The sequence below is a fragment of the Mycena indigotica genome (genome assembly GCF_014461135.1).
Source record: "Mycena indigotica strain 171206Taipei chromosome Unknown Mind.scaff0001, whole genome shotgun sequence".
Taxonomy (NCBI): Eukaryota; Fungi; Basidiomycota; class Agaricomycetes; order Agaricales; family Mycenaceae; genus Mycena; species Mycena indigotica.
Genome location: NW_023503000.1, coordinates 2149952 through 2168253, shown reverse-complemented (window position 1 = coordinate 2168253; position 18302 = coordinate 2149952). Strand labels below are relative to the sequence as shown.

The 18302-nt window shown below is 51.1% G+C and overlaps 7 protein-coding genes across 7 annotated transcripts; 2 read left to right on the top strand and 5 right to left on the bottom strand.

Moving 5' to 3' along the window:
• Window positions 1-4312: 4312 nt before the first annotated feature.
• MIND_00057900 (Protein kinase domain-containing protein) lies at window positions 4313-4876 on the bottom strand (the record flags this gene model as incomplete). Its single annotated transcript, XM_037357544.1, has 3 exons — window positions 4313-4685; window positions 4737-4800; window positions 4855-4876. The coding sequence occupies 3 exons, from the start codon at window positions 4874-4876 to the stop codon at window positions 4313-4315; spliced, it is 459 nt and encodes a 152-aa protein (XP_037225454.1).
• Window positions 4877-5102: 226 nt separating this feature from the next.
• MIND_00057800 (Protein kinase domain-containing protein) lies at window positions 5103-9516 on the bottom strand (the record flags this gene model as incomplete). The annotated part of the gene is made up of 15 exons (XM_037357543.1): window positions 5103-5336; window positions 5385-5643; window positions 5690-5960; window positions 6010-6402; window positions 6455-6733; window positions 6785-6949; window positions 6993-7110; window positions 7160-7664; window positions 7712-8010; window positions 8057-8422; window positions 8468-8580; window positions 8627-8652; window positions 8703-8833; window positions 8885-9052; window positions 9091-9516. 15 exons carry the CDS (start codon window positions 9514-9516, stop codon window positions 5103-5105), a joined length of 3753 nt encoding a protein of 1250 aa, XP_037225453.1.
• Window positions 9517-10322: 806 nt separating this feature from the next.
• On the bottom strand, window positions 10323-11416 carry MIND_00057700 (BZIP domain-containing protein; the record flags this gene model as incomplete). The annotated part of the gene is made up of 2 exons (XM_037357542.1): window positions 10323-10703; window positions 10757-11416. 2 exons carry the CDS (start codon window positions 11414-11416, stop codon window positions 10323-10325), a joined length of 1041 nt encoding a protein of 346 aa, XP_037225452.1.
• Window positions 11417-11755: 339 nt separating this feature from the next.
• Window positions 11756-13076, top strand: MIND_00057600 (SET domain-containing protein; the record flags this gene model as incomplete). Its single annotated transcript, XM_037357541.1, has 2 exons — window positions 11756-12441; window positions 12497-13076. The coding sequence occupies 2 exons, from the start codon at window positions 11756-11758 to the stop codon at window positions 13074-13076; spliced, it is 1266 nt and encodes a 421-aa protein (XP_037225451.1).
• Window positions 13077-13281: 205 nt separating this feature from the next.
• On the bottom strand, window positions 13282-14036 carry MIND_00057500 (uncharacterized protein; the record flags this gene model as incomplete). Its single annotated transcript, XM_037357540.1, has 5 exons — window positions 13875-14036; window positions 13775-13826; window positions 13569-13723; window positions 13446-13521; window positions 13282-13394 (listed from the first exon to the last, which is right to left on the bottom strand). Exons 1-5 carry the CDS (start codon window positions 14028-14030, stop codon window positions 13282-13284), a joined length of 552 nt encoding a protein of 183 aa, XP_037225450.1. The 5' UTR covers window positions 14031-14036.
• On the top strand, window positions 14009-15557 carry MIND_00057400 (Protein arginine N-methyltransferase; the record flags this gene model as incomplete). Its single annotated transcript, XM_037357539.1, has 10 exons — window positions 14009-14076; window positions 14126-14151; window positions 14202-14368; window positions 14416-14480; window positions 14532-14542; window positions 14583-14762; window positions 14809-15003; window positions 15052-15151; window positions 15203-15367; window positions 15472-15478. The coding sequence occupies 10 exons, from the start codon at window positions 14009-14011 to the stop codon at window positions 15476-15478; spliced, it is 984 nt and encodes a 327-aa protein (XP_037225449.1).
• Window positions 15558-15707: 150 nt separating this feature from the next.
• Window positions 15708-17536, bottom strand: MIND_00057300 (uncharacterized protein; the record flags this gene model as incomplete). The annotated part of the gene is made up of 5 exons (XM_037357538.1): window positions 15708-16801; window positions 16851-16935; window positions 16989-17049; window positions 17102-17277; window positions 17327-17536. The coding sequence occupies 5 exons, from the start codon at window positions 17534-17536 to the stop codon at window positions 15708-15710; spliced, it is 1626 nt and encodes a 541-aa protein (XP_037225448.1).
• Between the last annotated feature and the right edge of the window lie 766 nt (window positions 17537-18302).

Genomic DNA, 18302 nt, shown 5'->3' with positions numbered 1-18302 from the left:
TTCGCCCGCATTACAGCAGCCCCAAATGAGTGGGAAGGGGAAAAGTAGAGAGGCGGAGTTTGATGCTGCCTTCGCTCAGGTTATCGCCGCCCAATCGGAAGCACAGCAGTCCGCCAAAATTGAAGAGATTCCTGAAGGTCAGACCGGCCTGGAGGAAAGGCTCAACAAGACAACACTTGACGAAACATCTGAAAGCGATTTCCAGAAGTGAGCCATTTGTTGTTTCATTCTCGCTATTTGAACATGGCGCGCCTAGGTTCCTGGCCGACCTCCAGAGCTCTGACATCCCACCACCGAAGGAGGATATGGCCAAATGGGAAGCTGAACTCAACCAGATGATGTCTGGTCAACGGGAAGATCTGGATTTCGACTACGGTGCTGGCATGAAGAATGCATGGGAGAGCGGTCTTGGCGACTATGACGACTCCAAAGCCACCAAGTTTGACCAGGATGGTGTTCCTATTCTCGATGACTACACTTTCGGTATGGTTTACTTGATCCTCGCTGACGGTACCGACTAATCATCCAGAAACGACCAACAAGTTCCTCTCGTCCGAGTCGCCACTAGCGCAGGCCAAGCTGCTTCTCGAGCAGAACGGATCGCTGTCGGAAGCGGCCTTATTACTGGAAGCAGCCATCCAGAAAGGCGAGCTGGGTGAAGGCGGCTATGAGGCTTGGATCCTACTGGGCGAAACGCGAAACATGGATGAGCGGGAGGAAGCCGGAATGCGTGCTCTTGTTCAAGGGGTCAAACTCGCGGAAGCCGCTGGTGCCCAAGGCGTGGGAATGCTGGTGAGTTGTTCAAATTTTTGTTTTCTATCCATTTCTGAGGCTTTTACAGTCACTCGCGATTTCTTACACAAACGAAAGCATGGACAGAGCATCACACGCGACATTGCTCCGATGGCTTCAGGCCCGTTTCCCTTCTCACCCTATTCCACCCGAGACTATTGCGTCTGTCTCCACCAATTCGATGTGGGACACACATGCCCGATTGACAGAGGTATTCATTGACCTCGCTCGCCGTCAGCATACTGCAGGTCAAATGGATCCCGATGTCCAGATCGCCCTCGGAGTCTTATTCTACACCAACAATGAATATGACCGCGCAAAAGACTGCTTTGAAAGCGCGCTTTCAGTACGGCCGAACGATTTTACGCTCTGGAACCGTCTTGGGTCGTGTCTGTCTAACGGCAGCCACCCCGAAGAGGCACTTGGGGCTTATCGGGAAGCGCTCCAACTACGACCGACCTACACGCGTGCCATTTATAATGTTGGCGTTGCTTGTAAGCTTTTCAGTTTCGAAGTGTTCTCTCTGAATCCAAGTGACACAGGCTTGAACATCAATGCCTATAAAGAGGCAGCTGAGCACTTCCTGAGCGGCTTAAAGATGCAGGAAGCCTCAGGCCAGACGACGAGCGACCAGCTTTGGCAAACTCTTCGTCGCGCATTCCTGCAAATGGTACGCCTCCGTTATACTGGTCAAAGCCTTTAACACCTCGTTAGGAACGGGCCGATCTAGCTGAACGGACCGAGCCAGAAAGGCGGGGCTCGTTAGAGTTCTTCCGCAACGAGTTCGACTTTTAGACGGTTGTAGAAACGTTTGTACTTGTAATCAATGCGCTCCTATTCGCTGCGGGTCAGCCGGCCCGCAGCCCCAACTCTGTTGCCCAAAACGGAAAGTCGAAGTCTGGCCTCTGGCATAATGGCTTCACGGGTCCAAGACTCGACTTCTCTTTTTACACAACCACCATGTCTGACTCGGACGGCGTGCAGATGTGCGTTGTACTATTCTCTGCGGGTCAACTCTCGACAGAGTTTGCAGCCACTCCCTTCCATCCCCGCCAACGGTCTCCCCCAATGCGAAGCTGAACAAAATATCCTCGGCAATTACCCAGGTCAAGGTCGGGGCCTTTTCCACTAGTTTGTCTCGAGAGTGAATGGTTATTCGGTAGGCGCGGGGCGGGGCGCAAGCGATGCGTGAGTTTAAGGCAGCAGCGATCACTAGTAGTAATGGCGGACAGTCTACGCTGTGGGGCTCTCTGAGGCAGACATGGACAAACCACAAGTTGGCGCTTCCTTTTTTGCCCGCTTCTGTCGTTTTGACGCGCACCCAGATCGGCATTTCCCCGGTGTGGTGGGAAGGTCGGTTGAGTCAGTTCTTTCGTGCCTACTTACGTCTGATCCTGGCTAGGAAACCCGTGTAATTCCCATTTGGTGAGCGACAGCGCTGGTGTCTGGCTTGTTTCCATATACCCCCCCGCTAGCTGGATCTTGCGAAGCACGTCAAGGACGGCTGCAAAGACGAGGACCTGATTGGGCTCATCTTCAACACAATCGGTCAGTTTGACTTGTGGATATGTCCATCTGGATTTCACCCCCCCCGTGCAGGCGTGTCAGACGCCATTTCTATGGGCACTGATGGTAAGCATGGCGCACCATTTCTGTTGGATGTGACCACGTTCTAGGCATGCGGTATTCGTGGGTGTTTTTTGTTTTTCTATTGGCGTGGATGCTGATTAAGCACATACAGGCTCCCCAGTCGCGACATCATCGCAGACTCTATCGAGTCTGTTATGATGGCCCAGCACTACGACGCGAATATTGCGATTCCTGGCTGCGACAAAAACATGCCCGGCTGCTTGATTGCCGCAGCTCGGCACAACCGGCCCACCATCATCGTCTATGGCGGAACAATCGCGGCCGGCCGGCGAGAAGTCGGTTCGCTTATTATATTTTCCCCCCAGTCGATATTTTGAATTACTTGAACAGACTGTCCTGCGATGGGGTACCAAAAGGGCGACACCGTTAATATCAGCGACGCATTCGAGAGTTTTGGCGCATTCACGGTGGGACAGATTACTGAGGAGCAGCGATTTGACGTGGTGCGCCATGCTTGCCCAGGAGCTGGCGCTTGTGGCGGCATGTATACGGCCAATACCATGAGCTCGGCATTGGAGGCCCTTGGGATGTCCCTGCCTTACTCTTCAAGCACTCCGGCGCTCGACTCTGGTAAAGTTGACCATTCAAAACAATCTATCTGTTCATTTGGCTACCAGCGAAGGCGCAAGAATGCTTTAGGGCAGCCAAATACCTCAAAAATCTGCTGGCCAACGATATCAAGCCACGCGACATCCTCACTCGCCAGTCTTTCCTGAATGCTATGGTCATCGTGACCGTTCTCGGGGGCTCTACCAATGCAGTCCTGCACCTCCTCGCCATTGCCCGCGCCGCCGAAATCGAGCTCACCATCGACGACTTCCAGATGATCACGGACAAGACACCTGTCCTCGCTGACCTCAAGTGCGTTTCTTTGCCTTTCTTGATTGGATAGGGACGCTTATGTCAGACCGTCGGGAAAATACTACATGGAGGACATCCACCGCGTAGGCGGGATCCCTGCGATACTCAAATACCTGTTGAACCACACGGACCTCATCGATGGCTCCCAGCTGACCGTCACGGGAAAAACGCTCGCGCAAAACTTGGAGCATGTCGCCGAACTCGACATCACCAACCAAGACGTGGTCTACAGCCTTGCGAAGCCCGTCAAGCCCATTGGACACCTCACGATCCTCTATGGGGACCTCTGCCCCGGCTCGGCGGTGGCCAAGCTCACGGGCAAGGAAGGGGCCAAATTTGAGGTAATGGATTGTGTCCAAGAACCTAGCTCACTCAATTCCAGGGAACCGCAAAATGTTTCGACAGTCTCGACACGTTCTTCCCCTCGCTGGAAGCCGGCGAAATTAAACCTGGTATGGTGCTTATTTTCCGATACCAAGGGCCCAAAGGGGCGCCAGGCATGCCCGAGATGCTGGGTAATTTTGATTTCGTTTTTCTTTCTCATACTGACCGTGCAAGGCCCGACGGGTGCGATTGCCGGCGCCGGATTAGCAAACTCGACAGCCTTGATCACGGACGGGCGATTCAGTGGTGCTTCTCGCGGATTCATCATCGGGCACGTAGTTCCAGAAGCGAGACTGGGTGGGCCAATTGCACTTGTCCAAGACGGCGACAAGATCGTCATTGACGCAGAGAGTCGAACTATCAACTGGTTTATTGACGAGGCAGAGCAAAAGCGGCGCAAGGCGGAGTGGGAGGCGTCAGACAAGGGAAAGCTGAACGTCAAGCGGGGGATCCTGTTGCGCTACGCTCGGGATGTAGCGGTGAGTGTCGTACTCAGAGTAAGAAGTCCACTGAGAACCAACAGCCGGCGAGTTTTGGAGCATATTGCGACTAGGGTTAATTACATGCCTGAGTGTACGATAAGCAGCGAAACAGAGAAGTGAGGTTCAACTCACTACTAGAAATATCAGGTCGTCTCCTCAACCAAATGCGAAGTCGAGCCTCCCCCATCTGCGTCGCCATGTACCCCTTTCCCATTCCCATGCACGTGTCCATTCGACTTTTGCCTGTGGTGGTGGTGCCGCTTCTCCTTCTCGTCCACCAAGATAACCTCCCCGCCCTTATGCTGCCCCAAAAGCACAGCTGGGTCGGGCGGAATAACCACCCGCTCCTTTGGCTCGACGACTGGCTGGGGCGGTGCCTTGCCCGCCTCGATGCGCCGCTTCAGCTTCTTGTGCCGCCACCGCTTGTAGAAGTAGATCGTGAACCCGACAACGTATGCTGCGCCCATTATCGACCCGATGATGGCCCCCGCAAGCATCGGCGTTTTCGCCTTGCGGCTGCCCAGTGTGTTTGTTAACCAATGTACCAGTAGCCGAACATTGACACACCCATGGAGAGAAGCAGCCTCTGCAGAGGACTGTGCAAGGATATTACCGAGAACAGTCGAGGGGTCTACAAAACGTATCAACTGTTGTCGCTGAAACTCCAGAGCCGGTCGAAATGCACCTGGAAAGGAGATGGAGGGCATAGGCAGCGGTTCACAACATTAACTGCAGAGAACACCTGCAAGTAAAAGGTCAAGAAGCGAATGATCAGCGTGACGTAATCAGTGTGACGTAATAGTTGACCGTCCATCGCCGCATCTCCAACGACAACAAAAAAAGTAAGGAAAGATGGGGTTTGCAGAAGGTACAAAGTAAAGGGATACAGTTGCGATAATATGATATAAGTAGTAATGCTCGTTGTGGGTGGTGTTACAGTGACGTTGGCTCCGTTGCATCTGGCTTAAACCTCAGGCGAGCAACCAACACAGTGTCCCAGGTGTGGTTACCAGTACTGCTGCTGGTAGACGACACCTTGCTGGCAGACTGTGGGTTGTCGATGACCGGTTCATGGTATGACGGGCCTCCAAGCTCTGACCCCGTGTCAGTCGTAAATGTACCCCAGAGTTGCCCAGGTTTGCTTGAAGAAAACACGTTGAAATGCGCCTTAAGAATTTGCTCAGAATCGTGTCAGAAACGATAAATCCAACTTACTTGTCCGTCAGAATGTCTATGGCTTACAAACAGCGCGTAATCCGGCGCGCTGAGTGTCCCAATGACCAAAAACAAGTCCTCCTTCTGAATGTTGTGCATCGGTCCATAAGTCTCCATGATCGAGTCGACATTGGCCTTGAACCACTTCTTCGGCGCGTCCAGCTTCTCGATGTAGCGGTACATCGTCGTTTCAGTGCAAAGATAGGCCGTCTTGTGCCCAGAACGCAGTGGGTACGAATATCGTCGACTGACGCTTTGTCTGACCAACTCATTCAGCATTGAATATCAGCTGCAGTTGAACTTACGAGACAGACGACCCCTCGCTCCCCCGCTTGAACGTCAACAGCCCGGCAATAGCATCAAACCCACGCTTCGCAGCATTCCGCTTGTCTTGTCGATGACCCCCCACCGCAACCTTGCCATACCCATGAATCGAAGGTAATCCACGAAGATCGCCTTCCGCCGACTTGTCCGGAGAGAAACAGTTCAGGATCGTCACAAAAGTGCCCTCTGGCTTGCTCAGATACCCAACCGCACCAACACTTATCGGCGAAGGCTTCCACAGCGGAAGCGTCACTACAGAGTTTCAGAACCTGAAATGTGCAGACGAGAAAAGCAATCATACGAGAAGGATGGAACTCGTGCGACAACAGAAGTCGGTACCGCCGTTCGTTTCTAAATTTAGCTCTCCGCTCATCAACAGGCGGAGGTGACGCGTTCCCATCCCGATTGATTAGCAGCAGGTTGCTCAGATCTTCGTCGGAGGGGTTTGGTTGTGTTGCGGAAGTTGGATGAAGGGTCGAAGGCCGTTTCGATGGTGTGAAAACGACTTGGGTCATGTGCGTGCGAGGCGTGGCAACAGTGTCTTCTTGGAACGATAACGACGTTTGAATCAAAGAATCCGAAGACGCGTCAGACGCAGAGCCTTCAGCAGAAAGAGATGCCTCTTGGATAGGTTGGAAATACGAGCTCAAACCGTTCAGTGGTAAGGTGCCTGACAATGAGCCAAGCGTGCGGTCTGGGCAAAGATATATGAGCAGAATAAAATAAAATCGAACAAGTGGACCGACAAGGTTGTGGTTCACCAGGAAAAGCCATAGGATGCATGTCGGGAGACGGCCGCGATATGTAGACGTCATCTTCATCAATTTTCTGCCGGAACCGAGGCGAAGGAATGTCCCGACTTGGGGTTGGACCACGAAAGTGTTTACGTAGGAGCTTTAAATCTTGCACGATGCGGGAAAAATCAGGTCGAACAGAAGGGTCCTGGTCCCAGCAAAGTTGCAGGAGATTCTGGAGACCTGCCGTGTTGTAACGTGAGGGGGGGATCACTGGTCGAGAGTGCTCCTCTGCAGATGTGTCAACGCTCAAGCCAAGATAAGTGACCAATTCCAACGTACTCAAAACCAAGTGTCGAACGTCCTCGTCGTTGGCGAAAGGCCAGGGCATTTTCCCCATCGTCAAGATTTCGACGCAGCACATAGCGAAACTGTAGACATCCATCGCAGTTGTCATTTGACCGTGTCCTAGCATGAGTTCAGGTGCTTGCCACCGTAAGGTGCCATCTATACGAAGGAACTTCAGTGAGCTTTCCGAATAAAAGGTAACAGTACTTGCGGGTTGGTGGCGAGGTCCCACTAATCCGAAAGACTTCGGACTTCATCTCACTCTGTCCGAAATCAGCAACCAAACAGTGAATGTGATCGTCCACTAGAATGTTTGCAGCCTAGCGAGAATATAAGAGGTGTAAAAGTCTGAGCGAGCAATATGAGTACCTTGAGATCGCCATGAAGAACACCTTTGTCATGCAGATACTCCATGCCTCTCCCGATTTCATGCATGAATCGCAGTAAATCCGTGTCCTGGCCCGCCAAAAGTGCAAACATATTCATATTCGCGCTCACGTGCTTCGAGCGTATCGATGGACGAATGACGCTGCCCCCGGGGCTCCCTTCAGGAAGACTCGCGTGCCGGCTGCGAACATTGCTGCCCTCGCTCTGATGATGCGCGAGTTTCCGCAAGAATTCGCTCAGACACCCATACTTTTCGTAGGGACAGACGAAGAAGTACGGTCCGTCCCCGTTGACAGCACTTGCACCATACAGCTCCAAGACATTAGGATGCTTGAACTCTTTCCAGATGGCAACTTCTTTGACGAAGAGTTCCTGTGGGGTGCATTCCGCGAGAATCTTGATAGCAACGACTCGGTTACGCCATCGACCACGATAAACGTTAGAGAAAAAGCCGATTCCGATCCTGACATCACGATCTACTTCGTATCTAGTCGCTTCATTAGTGGATGGACGAGTAGTGAATAATAACAAAACCTTGTAATGGTCCAACTTGGGAGCCCCATGTCACTTCCCTTGCTCAGTCGACGGAGAGCATCAATACCGCTCTCAATGAACTCTCGGTCGAGCACATCGCGTCCAACGTTACTGTTTAAACCAATTGCACTGCTGCCAGAGCTCGAAGCCGAAATGGAGCGCTCGATGCTTTCAGGTGCGAGATTTGTTGGTAAGGCAGTGATCTCTGGCATCGATGGACTGGCATTGCTCATGGCGCTGACTCGCTCTAGCGCACGTTGGAGAGTCTTGAGTGCTTCTGGGTACTCATCTCGACCAACCTGGTTCCCGTTTCAGTCACCAGCAACCTCGATTATTTTTACGGACCTGGAGGACACGTATCATCTCCGCATCACTACTCTGACCAACGGCGTCGTGCATCAACGCTCTGAGGTCTGCGGTGTCTTGCGCTAGATCGATGGCATTTTGAGCATGATGTAGGCTCTGTAATGCTGGGAGAACTGCGTCAGGATGGATCGCCCCCTCGTTACTCAGTGATTTGTGAGATGAGCTGGGAGGAAGACCGGGTGTGTCTTTGGGGAAGGTGATACCAAGACCTTGAAGGGTATTCGAAGGGACAGGAGGCATATGTTGTTGAGAGCGGACAACAGCATCGAGAAGGGCTCTAGCATCAGCCTGGCGATTATGTTCAGCGGCCTCGACTTGCTTTAATATTCGAATTTGGATGGAAAACTTAGACAAGTCAGTGTCTTCATGTTGACACAGAGAAATATTTACTCCAAACATGCTTAGCGCGTCCGTTAAGCCTTTGTCGCACCCACCAATGTCTCTGATAATTTCTTCTCGCCGCAGATATCGTTTGAGGAAAGGACGATGAGCCTGCTTGAGCACTACGTGGGAGTTAAACGTTGGGAATGTGGAAGTATGAACTCATACTGAAAGTTTGCACCTTCGTGAAGGCTCTTGAACAAAGATCAGATATGACTGTTGTAGGAAAAGACGGAATACATACTCCACAAGTTTCTCAATCGGTGTCTTGAGCTCTGCAACGACCTCTGCTCCCGCATCTTCGACCTCTTGCCGCACCGAAAGCAAAATCTCCGCGCATCTTTCCGTCAGACGAAGGCACGCCATACGGTTTATCTGGAGTTAAGCGATCAACATCCACAACCTGGTAAAAGGAAAGAAACCCACATCGACCCCTTGGACGCTGTCCCAAATGGTCAACAAAATCTTTGCGGCCTGCTGCAATCCTGGAATGGGGACTGGAACTGCATCTAAAAACTCTGAAGTCAGACGTAGGGCTTCGTGCGCGGCCGGAAGCGACGCTCCAAGAACTCGGGCAGCAGCGGCAGATACACGCTAGAAATGATGTCAAGTGTAAAGTATTAGGAATAGACAAAACTCGCCTTGCGCGTATGTGCCCAACTGTCTGTTTGTTCCACAGGGATCGTGGACTGGCGTTTGGGAGGTTCTCTTTCGAATCGCCACCAAGAAGTTGGGACTGGCGAGTCCTGTTCGACAGATTGACCAGCGAGACGAGGAGAGTAGAACATTGCTGGGGAGTATTGCGACTTTGAACGCGTCCGAGTGAGGAAAGAAGAAGCTGGGCTACTATCATTATCTTCGTCGATTAGTCCAAGTGGCGAGAAATTGGTTGGAGGGGAAAGTCCACCAGCGAATTTAGACATTGAGGCTTGGAGCGAAGACGTAGAGAGACCGCGAGGTCTGCCCACTGTCGGCGTTGATAAGCCTGGTTGGCGCAAAGTCGCAGTCGAGGAGGAGGTGATCATCGGACTGGGAATGGGTTTGGGCGAGGAAGGCATGCTTGTCGTGAATTAAAACGCGTATTTTTAAGGTAGCACTGGTGGAAGAGGGGATGGTGACGGAGCAGAGCAAAGGTTCGCTGAGACTCAATGCGTCACAAATTCGAAGACGCGTCGCTGCCATTTTCAAGGCCTGATCCGCCTCGAGCCCGATTTCCTCTTTGCTCGTTCCAATTGAAAACTGATTTTTTTCCTGTGGCGGCTCCTAACCGGAAGTCCATGCACCGAGTTCGTCCATTCCTGAGAAATGAAGCACCGCATGGATTATGGTGACTGTTATTAGCTTCAGAATTTAAAACAAGTTCCTCTACAAGTCTGTGGTTGTGGTTGTTAGTGGGTCCAACTTGGAAATGATGTGACTATGATTACGATTACGAGAAGTTGTCACTCAAAATGTTCAAGGTCAACATGCTCTATTCCGTTCACAACCAAACGACAAGTAATCTACATACGATCTCAAACAACCAACAACCCAAACAAAGACCCAACTCCCAGGTCTAATCCAAGCGCACAGTCGCATCAACTCTATCTCGACCCGAAGGGAGAGAGAGAATCAACGAAGGCTGCATCGGAAATAAACAAGGGGGTCTGGCCGAGCTAAGATGGACAGTGCAGGAGAGGATAGGTAAAGTAACTCATACGTAGGGGTGGGAATGGTGTCAGAAACACGTTGAACAATAGATAGTTAGAGTGGAGAGAGGATGATGAGACATATTGAAAGATGAGATGATGATGACCAGAAGAAGAAAATGATGAGAGAGAGGAGACATTGGTATAGATACTTTTGACGGTGGAGAAGACGTAGCCTAGAACACGTTGACGAGATTTGATTCTGCGCCGACTTGTGCCCAAGAGACTCCAAGATTGAATTGTTCATCCAAGTTTTGTTGGAAGGCTGCATCAGCAGCGGGTAACAATTCGAGAATGCGATCCATCTCCAACATATCAACCTCCAATTCTGCTCCCATCGACCAAAGTTGAGCGTCTTCTTCGTTGATCTCTGAGCCATCACTACCCATCATGCCCTCCAGCCCTAATATCTCTGCCGCTGTCACTTGCGGCGAGTAGGACGTGGACGGTGATGAATCGTCCGACGTGGGGCCTTGAGCTGGAACGTCAAGAGGAAGATTCGCCGTGATGAGGTGGGGTGACGGGGCAAGGATCTCGAGGAACAGGTTTTCCATGGTCTGGTCGTCAATCGCAGCTTCTTCGTTGTTGTTGAAGGAAATGTCGAAACCACCCGCTGCAGGGCTACCGTGGGTACAGTAGACGCCACCCGTGCTAGGTGGCGAGTGGTTTCGATGTCAAGTTCCTCCGTCTTTGGAGTAAGAAGCGGTGATGACGCGAGATCAAAGTCTAGCGACGAGACGGTGGGCGCGGGAGAGATGGGAAATGTTATGGTGGGCTCAAGAAAGGAGTCTTGTTTGTCCATGGGCTCTGGAGCTGATGGTGGAGGTGGTGATTGTTGAGTAGGCTCTGGAGTTGGCTGAGGGGAAGTGCTAGGAGGTGTAGTCGATGTAGTCGAAGTTGGCAGGCCTTGCGCTGCGAGAGCTTTCATGACGACATCCCAACCCTTCTCGAGGGTACGGATGCGCTCGCGGAGCTCTTCATTCTCGCGGTCCTTATCCTGTTGGGAGGCGGGAACAACTAGACCAGCTCGAAGTTGGCGGTTCTCTTCTTCGAGTTCAGTTACTCGTTGCTCTAGATATGAGAACTGGGCTTTGCGCCGATCGCGCGAGTTCTGGGCGGCAATACGGTTACGATGAGCACGAGCGTCTTTGCGTTCCTCAGAAGAGGCTGCGGTGCGCTGGCGTTTACGTGAAGGGCCAGGCTCGGAAAATTCTGAGGCGTCAGGAGAGGGCATTGAGATAGACGAAGGATCAACAGATGCGGGGGACATGAGTGAGTGTCGTGGACGGTGTCGTGGCGGTTAAGTAGGAAGAGGGATGACTGCGGTTATGAGGATGTCGTGGTCAGTGGAAAAGAGCGACGTGGCCTGATGAGATCATGTCACATACGTGGCCGGCAATGACACATCACGTGACAATGATACACTGCCCCGCCCAAAACGGAGATCTGCAAGATGTGTCTGCCGATGGTAATTAAGTACAATCCTCAGGGCCCAAACGAAGTCAAACGAGGACTTCTAACTCGTAATTATCCGCTGTCCATCAACTTCGAAATTCACCTCTGGCGCTTATCATGACTTCGCTTCGTTGCTTGGTTCGTTCACCCAGCCATGTCAGCTCAACGCCGCTCTTTGCACCATAAAGACGCACTGTATTCTCCATATACTCGAAAAACATCCAGAAAGCCCAAGCTCGAGCATGTCGACCGTCCACTCTTCGACTCTGACCAAACATTTGCACCGTTTATCGACTGCTCCAGCAGTCATCTTCCCCACACCAAATCCATTCGAGCTGATGGCCTTGGTCACACTCAGCGCCTTCTCTTCAAAAATATCAAAATCGGCGCCAACGAGATCAGCACCCTTCTCGACAAAGCAGTCCTGGATCTACTTCCCATTGACCATTTTTCGTCCCCTTTGACGCTGTCGTCAGAAGCAATCGAGTTTCGCTCAACCAATAGTTCGCGAGGCGTTGGCGCCTTTTCCGTCTGCCCCATTCCCTCGGCAACCCTCATCCATGTTGAATATCCTGTGACCGTCGTGCAAAATACCCTGGTGCTCCTTGACCTCAGTAGCAGTGAAGTCTACCGTGAATTGTTTAGGCGTGTACCGCAGAGACTTCTACCCGCGCTTATGTCGCTTTGTAACTCTCAACCTGCCTCAAGTAAACTCGACCCAGAAGAAGCCATTCTGCGGACCAACGCTATCGGCATATCGCTTCCTCTTCCAAAGTCCTTTGGGGCTGATTCAACAGGCCACAACGCTGTGTTCCTACAGGCCAGCAGGTTCAATCACAGGTGCTCAGCAGCTCCCTTTCAGTGACATCTGCTTACGATACTCACTGTGGACTAGTTGTGCCCCCAATGCCACCGCTCGTTTTGATCCCGAGTCGTTCACGTTAACCGTACACGCTCTGCGCCCCATCAAGAAAGGAGAGGAGCTATTCATCAGCTACATTGACCTCACTTCCCCTTCCATGGCCACTCGCGATACCCGTCGAGCCGAACTTCTGCACCTCTACCATTTCTCTTGCTGTTGCGCGATCTGTTCTCTATCTGACGTCAGCGAAAGTGACACTCGTCGTCTACGAATAAACCAAACCTCCCAATCAGACATCTTTGCGCCATTCAGCGCATGGTACTCCAATCCAAATCGTACTCGCCAAGGGCTCGACAGCGTCATGACATTTTACCTCAAGGCCACTAACGACATGGCCAAAGAAGGTCTCGTCTACCGCTTTCGTTACTACCTCCATCTTATCTTACTCGCGGGATGCTATGCTGCTATAAAAGACACTCGTAATTTTCGTTCGTGGCTTGGCAAGGCTCGGGATGTAGCGAACAGTAGCTACCTGGCATCAAAGGAGGCCGAGAAACTCTTCCATTATATCATGAATCCGACGACATTCCCAGCTTGGGGTCGGGCGACATAGCGTACCTGCTTTTGGTTGCAGCCTTACTGCCGGTTTCTCGATATGACTCGATTTTGTTTGTTCTCCCAAGTCGATTGGTGACGATGGAGTCGAATCGTCCAATTGGGCTTGCGAAGCGATTATGATCCAACTCTACATATTCACATTGAAACAAGAAGAAGAATAAAACTAAACATCATGTATACTAGGACTGTCCACGGGTGTCTTAATTGCAGAGGCCGTCTTCAAGAACTTTGCCACAATGGGAGCACTTGACGCGGCGGTCGAGTAAGCAGAGACCAACTCCAAGGGGGAACCAGGCTAATGCCAGGATATAGCCTATTTCAATTCGATCAGCACTCCGACATTGGAAGCTAACGAAACGCAGACCTAACAGACTGAAACTGCTGTGCGGAACATGCTCGCCTCGCTGCAAGCACTCCATTTCAGGATGATTGGGGGGAAGCTATTAATTATCGTGAGAAATACGCTCAAGATCGCCCGTCAACGTACGAGTGAGGCAACATGCTCGCCAGTTCGAGGGTTGCGGTAGTGGAAGACGACCGGGTTATTGGGCGTATAGGACGGTCCGGCATGGGGAGCATATGGAAGAGAAGGACCTGGAGTCATTTGTGGAACTGCCTGAAGAGGCTTGACATCCTTGGGTGCTAGAAGTGACGAGTCAGTATCATCTATGGAGCTCCTGATATTCAGCCTACATTCAGGACGAAGGCCATCGTAGGCAGGGGGACTATCGTTGTGTTCGTTAGACTAGAATGTGGTTCAAGGGGGTGATAAGAGAATAGCAGAAGCACGCACCATGAAGGTGAGAGAGCAAGAGTGGATCGCTCGGCTCTTATGCACTGCGGCTGACTGCGCTTGATTACTTGATTGACGGTGACAGCTGTGGCTGTGCGTCACTCTGTCCTGATTTTTTTTTCGCGATGACCACCATGGATGTAGACGCAGGCCCATCCCATGCCACGACAAGCCAAGGTCATGACATGACCTCTAGAGATTAGCTCAGCTGCTCCCAATCTCTTCGCTGCCAAAAAATAACCATCTCACAGCTATGCCGACTCGTATGCCCATTTTGGTCAGTCTTTTAATCTTTTCCCAAATTATGGTGTTGATTGTGCAAACAAGGCATTCACGAGGAAATGCTCAAGGACACCGTCCGGACTGGCTCATACCGCTCCGCGATCGTCAACAATGGTCATCTTTTCAAGGGAAAAACGGTTCTCGATGTTGGATGTGGTACGGGAATTTTGAGTATGTTCGCCGCCAAGGCGGGCGCGAAACACGTCGTTGGAGTGTGTTTCTGCTATTTTCACCCGAATTTGAGCTCATTTGGATCCAGATCGATATGTCCAACATCCTCGATCAAGCCCAAAAAAATTATCGAGGCCAACGGATTCAAAGATAGTGCGATAACCACTTGCGCGCGTTTCTCCTGCTCTAAAACACATTATTTAGCCATTACACTCGTCAAGGGCAAGCTAGAAGAGACTGAATTGCCTTTCCAAGAATTCGACATCATCATCTCGGAATGGATGGGCTACTTTTTGCTGTACGAGTCTATGCTCGACACCGTGCTTCTTGCACGCGACAAATACCTCAAGAAAGGTGGTCTTATCTTCCCTGACACCGCAAAGCTCTACTTCGCGGCCATCGAGGACCAGGATTATAAGGAGGAGAAAATAAATTGTGCGTTGTTTCTCGCCTGATGTCCTTTTTTCCTAACCATTTCAAGTCTGGGACAACGTATACGGCTTTGATTACTCTTGCATCAAAGACATCGCCCTGCGTGAACCTCTCGTCGACACTGTCGACTTAAAATCGGTTGTGACCGACCCGTGTATGATCAAAGATATCGACTTGCTTGTGGCTAAAAAAGAGGACCTGACTTTCCAAGTCCCCTTCAAACTGAAGGCCACTCGGGACGATTGTGCGTTGACCGTTTTCTCTCTGGCGCAGTCGTAACGATTTGGTCAAGACGCCCATGCCTTCCTCGCGTGGTTCGACATCTCCTTTGAATGTACCCACAAAAAAGTGAAATTCTCGACTGGTCCTCACGCACAATATACCCATTGGAAGTACGTCTTCTTGTCTTATCCATCCAAGCCGTCTGATTGCAAAACTGCTAGGCAAACCGTATTCTACACGCCTGAGACGCTTACGCTTTCCAAAGACCAGATAGTGACTGGCGAAGTTAGCTGTGCACCCAACTCACGAAACAACCGTGATCTCGACATTTCTATAACGTACAAGACCAGCGAAGAAGAGCCGGAGACAAGGATTGACTATAAAATGTGTGTGTCCTGTTCTATCCTTCCCCCTCCATTTTCCATTCTCTGGCGCAATTCGACAACAGCCGCAAGGTGGGAACTTGTGAGCTAATCTAACCCACTTCTAGGTCTTAAACATTCCCCCTTCTCCTCCTCTCCCTCTGTTATTTGACAGTAATGCTCATCTGCTTTCGTGCCTCTCGGCAGGTATTAATTTCACACCGACGCCGTTAATGGTCATGTCAACTATATACTCTCATCATCTTGCTTGTCGCCGCCGACTTCGAGGCATGTACATCGATGCTTATGCAATATACTGCGTCAAGTATTGTCTATATTAAGAATGGCTATCTTATGGTCTACTTCAACTCTTCGCCAAGAACATCCCTGCGAAGCAAACTAACAGCGAACAAAATGCAAAGACCCTCAGCTCCTCGCCGGCAGGAGAGGTTTCCATCAACATTCCAATCAGACCAGCATTGGTGTCTTGTCTGCGTCCCCCACCACCTGATTGCCAACGAACCTCAAGGTCATATCGCTGCACAGAACGAACCACTCGCAGCATCCATGGCCATATCTTCGTCGAACTTTCCCGGACTCGTAAAGTTTTTGGGAGGTCATAGTCATCGCAAATAACTTCGAACCGAGCCGTCGCCCTTTTTATTCGTGGGAATGGGTAAAGGGGCCTGTAAGGCAATCCATGTGGATAGCTTGGTGGTACAAATGCGATGCAGAACTCGCGAAGACGCGGGTTAGCTCTGGCAAAACGGGTGCCAGCAGCAGCAAGGCTAAGGTCACCCGAGCTGACGAGCGTCGCATTTAAAGTTTGTAGACGCCGAAAAGCACTGAGTGCTTTGGCGAGTGTGTCGAGTTGGAAAGAGGTTTTCCGCAGACAAGCCAAAGTTAAGTTCTGGATTTGGGGGCAGGAGGCGACGAGAGCGCGGAGAATGCTACTGCTGTCGTAGGGAGAGTGTAGAGTGAAAATGATACTCAGATCAGTAAGTGCTGTAAGTTGTGTAAGAACAGTAGCAATGGCAAGGATCGTGGGGTCTCGTGACCATAATGGATCGCGGAATGTCAGCGACCTGAGTGTCGAGAATGAGCGGGACAATCCCTGAAGTTGATGTAATGTGCCAGAGAAGGAGGTCAACTTCAAGGTATCATGGTCGATTGAGTGCAGGTGTACGGGGTCCACATTGTGTCGTGAAAGGCTCAAGCTTTGGAGCTCTGGATGAGCTTCCAAAAATGCGACGAATGGACCTTTCTGTTCCGAGTTGGCGGGTGACCAATCAACAGAAAGATCTCCAAGAGTTAGTCTCTGAAGATGGGGCCATCGTCCCTCTATAATGCAGTGCGCGTCTGCGGGAAACGCTGAGTAGCCTTCGATAGAAAGTTCCTGGAGGTTGGGACATCGGGTGAACAGCATGTCCCATAGCTTCTTGCTGGGGGGCCATCCTTCTGAAATTGAATTCAGGGCACAGGAATAGATGGAATTCAAGTAACTCGCCATCCGGGATTAGTGCTTGCGCGCTGTTATAGAAGCCGGGTCCGAGATGTAAGGAGAAGCCGTGAAGGTCGGTAAAGTTGAAAAGCTAGAAGACATGGCCGATGAGTATTCCAAGTCGATGGATTAACTGGTGGGTACCTGGCTATTGGGCGGGAAAAAGGCCCCAACACTCGTGCTTAGGTATCGGAGACGGGGGCAGCTATATATAAACATCTCCGTTGATGCTATTGCACAGCAAAAGAACCACTCACCACATGCGAAGAGCCAGCCACATCTCTTCGTGGAGGTAATCATCATACCAGCTAAACTTTGCCAGACTCTCGAGAGATTTGGAGAAAGCGATTGAGGCCACGGCAGCCGAAGCAGCCTTGCTATCAGTAAAGTTTGAACGCGAAGGACTGATTGTGAGCTCGCGAACGTGGTGAGCCTGGTGACGTGATATGAGCAAGGGATTATGAGAGAGCCACTGGACGAACTATATCCAGGTGCCGCTGGAGCATGGCAAGGGTTACTGTTGTCTGCTCCACCGATTTAAGGACGACAGTTTGATATAATACGGGGGCAACATTGATGAAGAGTGCTTTGGAGGTGATAGCAAGGCTTCGGAGGTCGTGGCGACAGTCTAGAACTGCTGATATCTCGAGGAGCAGATCCCTAGGAAGGGTGTTGAGTGTAAGAGACGACATGGGATGTGATGGTCACATTCCCCAACATTATGAAATCATTGATTAGATAACGATAAAGATGTGGTTCCGATCAAATCTAAATGACGCATTGTTTCCGGATAACCTTCCTCGCTCACATTTCGTTCAGCAAACTCGCGGAAGGCCTTTACTACGTTTACCCAGGCTGCTTCACCTGGCCGGATACGACACAACTCCACTAAAGATGGAAGCCATTGTGCATTCACTTCATAGAGCCACCAACGTCGTGCAGCGATCACGTTGCAGAGAGTCTCGAAGAAACCGGAGTCAAAGAGAGCGTCAAATGCAGTTACACCAGGTTTGTTGTGGTGCTTCACTGCGCTGATGATGAACTGGAACATTGACCGTAAGCTGTCGATCTGCAACCGGCGACTGTCGTCTCTTCTTGCTGTTCGCACGACAGCTCCGATACCATTACCTTCGACGAAAGCAGTGATCACGGGAAGAGAGCATCCGGTTAACAGAGCCTCAAGGAGTCGTATTGCCCAGTTGATGATTTCCGGGTGGGTCGAAGTCTCTAATGTCTCTACCAGTGTTGTCACAAATACCGTTTGACGCGGCGCGTCCATATCGATAGGCGGGAACATGAGCTGAAGAACATCTGCTAGAGTGCTATCGGATACTGAACAAATATAATTAGCCGCTCGTAACGCGTGATTCACACAACGTGCCTATTCCCTGGCCGATTCTTCCTTCCGTGTACAATGTGGACAAGCTAGCTTTCGCCATTCTGCGGAGGCTCTTGGGA